This window comes from Muntiacus reevesi, chromosome 16 (genome assembly GCF_963930625.1).
Source record: "Muntiacus reevesi chromosome 16, mMunRee1.1, whole genome shotgun sequence".
NCBI classification, from domain to species: domain Eukaryota; kingdom Metazoa; phylum Chordata; class Mammalia; order Artiodactyla; family Cervidae; genus Muntiacus; species Muntiacus reevesi.
In genome coordinates, this window is record NC_089264.1 from 57,742,289 (window position 1) to 57,750,128 (window position 7,840).

General features: G+C 46.4%; 1 protein-coding gene across 1 annotated transcript in view; it reads right to left on the reverse strand.

Moving 5' to 3' along the window:
* The window catches only part of ATP8A1 (ATPase phospholipid transporting 8A1), a 238,288-nt gene extending 235,935 nt beyond the window's left edge, over positions 1 to 2,353 (reverse strand). Inside the window, exon 1 of the mRNA XM_065907244.1 lies at positions 2,103 to 2,353. Coding sequence (XP_065763316.1) covers positions 2,103 to 2,151 — 49 coding nt within the window. The 5' untranslated portion in view covers positions 2,152 to 2,353. The remainder of the gene's footprint in view (positions 1 to 2,102) is intronic.
* Positions 2,354 to 7,840: the final 5,487 nt, after the last annotated feature.

The following is a 7,840-nucleotide window of genomic DNA, read 5'->3' on the forward strand; positions in this document are numbered from 1 at the left end:
AAATGTACAGTGAGGCAAATATAGTCAATAATTATGCAATAACTTTGTATGTGGACAGAGGGTAACTAAACATTATGCGGATCATTTTGAAATGTTTAGAAATATCGAATCATTATGTTCTGTAACAGAAGCTAACATACTCTTATAGGTTAATTATACTTCAAACAAACTCAGAAAGAAGATCAGATTGGTGGTTACCAGAGGTGCGGTGTGAGGGAGAGGGTGAAGGCAATCAAAAAATACAAACGTCCAGTTATAAGACAAATAAATAGTAGGGATGTAATGTACAACATGATAAATATAATTATGTTCATATATGAAATGTTAGAAGAGTAAGTCTCAACAAATCTCATTATAAGGAAAAATTTTTTTCTGTTTCTTTAATTTTGTATCTATATGATTTGATGAATGTTGACCAAACTTAATGTGGTAATTTTACATGATGTATGGAAGTCAAATCATTATGTTATATGTCATAATGCCATGTCAATTATAGCTCAATAAAACTGGAAGGAAAAAGAAAATTCATTTCACTCAGAAGTATAGGAAAAAAATGCACATTTTTTTCCACTGTGTACATTTAAAGACAGTGTACATCTAAAAGGTGCCCTGTATATTTTTATTATATTACAAATGACAATAAGTATGTATGAAATTCCTAAGCAGGACACAGGTTTTCTGACTCTTGTGTGGCCTTCTCCCCAGAGACGTGCCACTGAGAATTTCCAAAGTGCTGTAATCAGAAAATCAGAGCTATGAGAGCCCCACTCTTTGCGACCCCATGTACTGTGGTCCCCCAGGCTCCTCTGTCCATGAAGTTCTCTGGGCAAGAATACTGCAGAGGGTAGCCATTCCCTTCTCCATGGGATCTTCCTGACCTAGGGACTAAACCCAGGTCTCCTGCATTGCAGGCAGATTCTTTACTGTCAGAGCCACCTTGGAAGCCCATTAGAGCCCAGAGGCCCCATTTTTAAAATCAAGACTCAGAGGAGGAAGAATAATAAAATGGCCCTCAAACCCCTGCAATCCAATTCTCCTAACTTCTATAGCTTTTCTCCTAAAATCATTTTAGCAGTTGCCCGACATTAAAGGGTGGAAGGGGTGGGGGTGAACGATGGACACCAGTGACCACAGCCAAGTTCTCATAAACAAGTTATGAGAACGTGGGCCACCCTTGGCAGGATTCAAGTATGGGTTTATGGGAGAGAAAACCAAAAGAAACCAAAGCTCACGATCTGTACAGTCTTGGCTTCACCATGAACAAAATAAAAAAGTATTTACCAATTGACGGCCATATGCTGGGCAGGATGCTATAGGGCTCCTCAGCGGATGAAGAGTCTCAGCCCTCCAAAAGTGTATGTGCCTTTACCCTCGGGCATCTGTTGCTCATTGCTGACATTCAACAGCTGGCCCTGGGTGGAGCAAAGAAAATAGCTTCCACCTTGCTAAAAAGTCAACTCAGCTGGCCAAAGTGCAGGTATCAGGTAATCGGAGACACAAAAACAAAACCGCGGAATGGAGCTGGGTGAGACACCGCTGCAAGAGGCAGAACTGCAGAGACTGTAATGCACAGCGCCCGCTGAGCGCCCAGCCCCAATCAAGGCTCCTCCCGCTCCGAGGGGCGAGGGGCTGCGGATCTACCGATCCTGCGTCCTGGGAAAGGCAATTTCAGCTCTCGGGGTGTCGCGATGTGGGGGATGCACAGAGGTGGGCGGCGGGTTGGGGATCTGCAGCCCTAGAATGGAGAAGCCGAGTGGAGACCTAGAGGTCTGTGCGCTAGTGGGGAGGGAGGCGGGCAGGGCGAGAGCGCAGAGACCGAACAGTCACGCTGCGGCGTGAAAAGAGCCGTGGGCATCCCACCCAGGACACCAATCTCGGGGCTCTGCAGCCGCGAGGGGTCCGCGAGGGCGCCGAAGACAGAGCAGGGAGAAGGGTTCGCCAGGGGCCAGGCACAGCAGCCAGACATTCCTGGGGGAAGGGGTGGGACGGGCATCTCCTTCCCGACAGACACAGACACGCACTCACAGCGCCCCACTCCCGCTGGCTCCGAGTCGCCTCCGCGCGCGCTCCGCACCCAGCCCGGCGCTGCGGCGGCCACTTACCCTCGGCGCGGGACCGGATCTCCGACACGGTCCTCCGCATGGTGGGCATCGCCGCCGCCGCCGCAGGTGGGTCCCTAAGCCAGACCCTGCACCTGTCGCGGCGCCGCGCGGGCGGGGGATCCGGCTTCCCCGCGCCGAGCGCTCAGCAGCCGCGCGGGCCCTGCCGGCCACCCAGGGCAGCGCCTCCGCCCCGAGAGGCCCTCGCACACCTGCGGAAGGAGGAAGAGACCTCGAAGGTGGCAGCGTCCGCAGAGCCGAGCGAGATCTGCCCGCAGCCGCGCCGGGGGCGGTCGGCGAGGGGCGGAGCTCGGGCCGGGCGGGCGCCGGGGGAGGGGTCGTCGGGCGCGCTCGCTCGCTCCCGCGGCGGCGCGGCGGGGAAGGCGGGAGAGGGGCCGGGTGAGAGCGGGCGGAGCCTCCCGTCGCCCCGCCCCGCTTTGGACTGTACCACGTGCGGGGGGGAGGGCCCGGGGAGCTGCTGGCTTACTCCACCCCGGGCGCCCTCTTTCCACCCCGTGACTTCGGCTCTTCCTGTCCTTCCTCAATAGCTTTCAGATTTTTCCAAGCATGGGCCGAGGAGAAAGGCTGCGCTGGCTCCTTCATTCTTGCAAATCCCCTCCGCCACCCTCTGGTTTTAATAACAGTGGGGTCGCCCGTGGTCCGGAGAGTGGGGTTGGGTCTGAGTCGGCCGGAGAGAGGCTAGACGGGAGAAAGGGCTTGGGCGCGCATGGCTGGGTTCCAGCCTGAGCGTGGGAAGGGGTCTGCGTGCTCGCCGCCCGGGGAAGTCTAGCCTCCCGCACCGCCAGCAGCCCCCGCGGCCCGAGTCGCACCTGCTCTGTCGTCTGGTTGCAAGCAACAGGCTCTGAGGCCGGGGTCCCTGGGCGCTGATGGCCCCTCCGCCCACGGTGCTCCGGGCCGGCCTGCCGGTGGCCCGGTGCCTCTTGCTAATGCGAGTTCTGCAGCCTGACAAAGCTCTGGACTTGGCATAAAATCCAACTATTGGGCCAGGTGCTTCACAAAAGGACTTTTTTGGTTTGAGTTTTTTTTTTTTTCCTCCTAGTCAAACCTTCAGGAAGTTGGGAGCAGTCGTTTTACCCAAAAAGGAGAAGAGGCATCCAAGTATACAATCCATGAGTACATTAAATTTTAATTTGCTCCATATTCTAGAAATCACCGACTCAGTGGACATGAGTTTGAGTAACCTGCAGGAGATAGTGAAGGACAGGGAAGCCTGGCATGTTGCAGTCTATGGGGTTGCAAATAGTCAAACACGACTTAGCAATTGAACAAATCCTAGAAATAATCGTAACCTCATGACCTTTTATTTTGTATGCAGAGATCTATATTAACAAGTTATCAAAGCAAGTACGATATTTATTGCTGATTACATCTTTTGGCTGTAAGGGTTTGTGTGGATCCTGGTGAGCAGCTGAAATGGCAAGAAAGGAAATCAGTTGTTAGAAGCACCTTGCCCCCTTCCTCCAGCACTGGGTGGAAGAGGGCTTCATATGGAGTACTCTATTGTAAATTACCTTCAGATCCAGAAAGGTCTCAACAGAGATATAAGTGATTATTCCCAAGCCTGAAGAAAAAATAAAAGTGCTAATAGCATCATATCTCCATTTGTGGTATTTTTTCTGCCTCCTGCAGGTAGCATTTGCTAATCAGAGCCCTGCCTTTCATTAATTCTGAATCAGGCAGTCAATGCATATTTATGAAGAACTCACTCTAGTTGGCTCTGATTCAGAGGCTGGGGTTAGAACAAAGAAAATATAATTTCAGTGTTCATGAAACATTGCAGGGTAGAGTAGGACTCAAACGTTCTTTTTCAGTGATGGTGTTATCTGCAAGTATGGTCTTCTAAAAGTAAAAAATGAGCAGACGGCCTTTTTAGGACAGTCATCACTGGCCCTTCTTGCTCTTTCCAGGTCCAAGATCTTGTATAAAGACAACTCTCCCTGACTCAGTGAACACAAGTCTGAAAAAGATTGAAAAGGTAAGTACAACAAGGGAATAGTTAAAAAAAAAAAGAAAGAAAAATCAGTTCTAGACGTTAGTGAATAGAAACCAGAGAAAAGGCAGTGCTTTTATGATTACTGATTTAGGTATAATTTTATATAAAGCCAGAACCAGTTTTTAGTCAAAAATAGTACACGGCAACATAACAGTATTTGATTTATGAGCAATAACCTTTGTGATTCCTATGGACCACCAAATGAATTTCAGTTCTTATTTGTAAATAAGTTCCAGAGATTACCTCTGTTTTCTGTAGAATAATCTGTTTTATATATGTCTGTGTGTATGTGTGCTTCCTATTAACAACCCAGAAGCAAAGTCAATACAGGAAATAAGTCTTTCATACAGAGAGGAACATTGCATGACCTGGTCAATAGCTTACCGTGTGTCTTTTCCCAAGTTATAATATCACTTTACCCATAATAGCAAGATTATCCTCCCTAATTCGTTTCTGAACAACTGTTCATTTCTGATTACTAGACATTACACATGTTTTTATTGGTTCAGAACCCTGACTGAAGTTCAATATTGTGCTAATCGGCATATTTGTGTGTGTGCGTTCAGCCACCCAGTCACGTCCAACTCTTTGTGACCCCGTGGACTGCAGCATGCCAGGCCTCCCTGTCCCTCACCATCTCCTGGAGTTGCCTAAATTCACGGCCATTGCACTGGTGATGCCCTCCTCTGATGTCTTTTTCTCCTTCTGCCCTCAATCTTTCCCAGCAGTGGGGTCTTTTCCAATGAATCAGCTCTTTGCTCGGCTCATTTGCTCAGTTCAGTTCATTTGCTCAGTTGTGTCCGACTCTTTGTGACCCCATGGACTGCAGCACACCAGGCCTCCCTGTCCATCACCAACTCCCAGAGCATGCTAGATCTCTTGTCCTCTGAGTCTGTGATGCCATCCAACCATCTCACACTATGTCGTCCCCTTCTCCTGCCTTCATTCTTTAACAGCACCAGGGTCTTTTCCAATGAGTCAGTTCTTCACATCAGGTGGCCAAAATATTGGAGCTTCAGCTTCAGCATCAGTCCTTCCAATGAATATTCAGGATTGACTTTCTTTAGGATTGACTAGTTTGATCTCCTTGCTGTCCAAGGGACTCTCAAGAGTCTTTTCCAACACCACAGTTCAAAAGCATCAATTATTCAGCACTCAGCTTTCTTTATGGTCCAGCTCTCACATCCATACATGACTACTGGAAAAGTCATAGCTTTGACTACACAGACCTTTGTGGTAAAATAATGTCTCTGCTTTTTGGTATGCTGTCTAGGTTGGTTATAACTTTTCTTCCAAGGAGCAAGCGTCTTTTAATTTCATGGCTGCAGTCAACATCTGCACTGATTTTAGAACCCAAGAAAAGAAAGTCTGTCACTGTTTCCATTGTTTCCCCATCTATTTGCCATGAAGTGATGGGACCAGATGCCATGATCTTAGTTTTTGAATGTTGAGTTTTAAGTCAACTTTTTCACTCTCCTCTTTCACTTTCATCAAGAGGCTCCTTAGTTCTTCTTCACTTTCTGCCATAAGGGTGGTGTCATCTGCATATCTGAGGTTATTGATATTTCTTCCAGCGATCTTGATTCCAGATTGTGCTTCATCCAGTCTGGCATTTCATATGATATACTCTGCATAAAACTTAACTAAGCAAAGTGACAGTATACAGTCTTGACATGCTCCTGTCCCAATTTGGAGCCAGTCTGTTGTTCCATGTCCTGTTCTAACTGTTGTTTCTTGACCTGAATGCAGATTGTTCAGGAGGCAGGTCAGGTGGTGTATTCCCATCTCTTTAAGAATTTTCCACTGTGTTGTGATCCACACAGTCAAAGACGTTGGCAGACTCAATAAAGCAGAAGTAGATGTTTTTCTGAAACTCTCTTGCTTTTTCTTTGATCCAATGGATGTTGGTAATTTGATCTCTGGTTCCTCTGCCTTTTCTAAATCCAGTTGAACATCTGGAAGTTCTCCATTCATGTACTGTTGAAGCCTCGCTTGGAGAATTTTGAGCATTACTTGGCTAGTGTGTGAGATGAATGCAGTTGTGCAGTAGTTTGAACATTCTTCGGCATTGCCTTTCTTTGGATTTGGAATGAAACTGGATTTTCAGCTTCAGCATAAGTCCTTGCATTCAGGGTTGAGTTCCTTTAAGATTGACTGATTTGATCTTGCTGTGAAAGGCACTCTCAGGAGTCTTTTCCAGCACCGCAGTTCGAAGGCATGAATTTTTTGATGCTCTACCTTCTTTTTGGTCCGCCTCTCACAACGGTAAATCTCCACTGGGAAGACCATAGCCTTGACTTTATGGATCTTTGTCAGCAGAGTGATGTCTCTGCTTTTCAACACACTGTCTAGGTTTGTCATAGCTTTCCCGCCAAGAAGATGTTCTTAGGAGCACCAAGAATTACGGATTTGCCCTACTTGGGAGGAATTCATAACTAACTAGGTGACAGAGGCATGCTCGCTAATTTACTACTTTATAATATACCTAAAAGTGCTTTGGGAACTCATGGCCTGAAGGTAGTTGGAGATGTTCCTGTGAACCCTGCTTCAGATTGAGAAGGAGGAATGCAAAGTTGAATACTATACTACCGTGGAATACAGATGCTGGACAGGGCTGGCTGTTATACTCTAAACCCTTTTGCAAAAATACAAAATAATTGGGTAACTTAGACTCAACATTTAGATAATCATTTCTTTTTTGGGGTGGTTAGTTCTAGAAGGTCTTGTAGGTCTTCACAGAACCGTTCAACTTCAGCTTATTCAGTGTTACTGGTTGGGGCATAGACTTGGATTACCATGATATTGAATGGTTTGCCTTGGAAACAGAGATCATTCTGTTGTTTTTTGAGACTGCATCCAAGTACTGCATTTTGGACTCTTTTGTTGACCAGGATGGCTACTCCATTTCTTCTAAGGAATTCTTGCCCACAGTAGTAGATATAGTGGTCACCTGAGTTAAAGTCACCGATTCCAGTCCATTTTAGTTCGTTGATTCCTAAAACGTTGATGATCACTCTTGCCATCTCCTGTTCAACCACTTCCAATTTGCCTTGCTTCATGGACCTAACATTCCAGGTTCTATGCAATATTGCTCTTTACAGCTTCGGACTTTGCTTCTATCTCCAGTCACATCCACAACTGGGTGTTGTTTTTGCTTTGGCTTCGTCTCTTCATTCTTGGAGAAGACTCTTGAGAGTCCCTTGGACAGCAAGGAGATCCGACCAGTCCATCTAAAGGAAATCAGTCCTGAATATTCATTGGAAGGACTGATGTTGAAACTGAAACTCCAATATTTTGGCCACCTGATGCAAAGAACTGACTCATTGGAAAATACCCTGATGCTGGGAAAGATTGAAGGTGGGACAAGAAGGGGATGACAGAGGATGAGATGGTTGGATGGTATCACCGACTCAATGGACATTAGTTTGAGTAAACTCTGGGAGTTGGTGTGGACAGGGAGGCCTGGTCTGCTACAGTCCATGTGGTTGCAAAGAGTCAGACATGACTGAGCGACTGAACTGAACTGAATTATTTCTTTTAGTTTAAAATGGAGGTTAAGATTTATCACAAAATTCTGTCTAGTCACAAGCCATCTGATTATTGTAAGAAAAGATCTTGTTACCTTTGGTACATAGTTGATATATTGATTCACTGGATGGTGAAGATATTATTATGGTTAAGATATTATTATATTATTACGGCATGGTTAAGATATTGTGTTAATTGA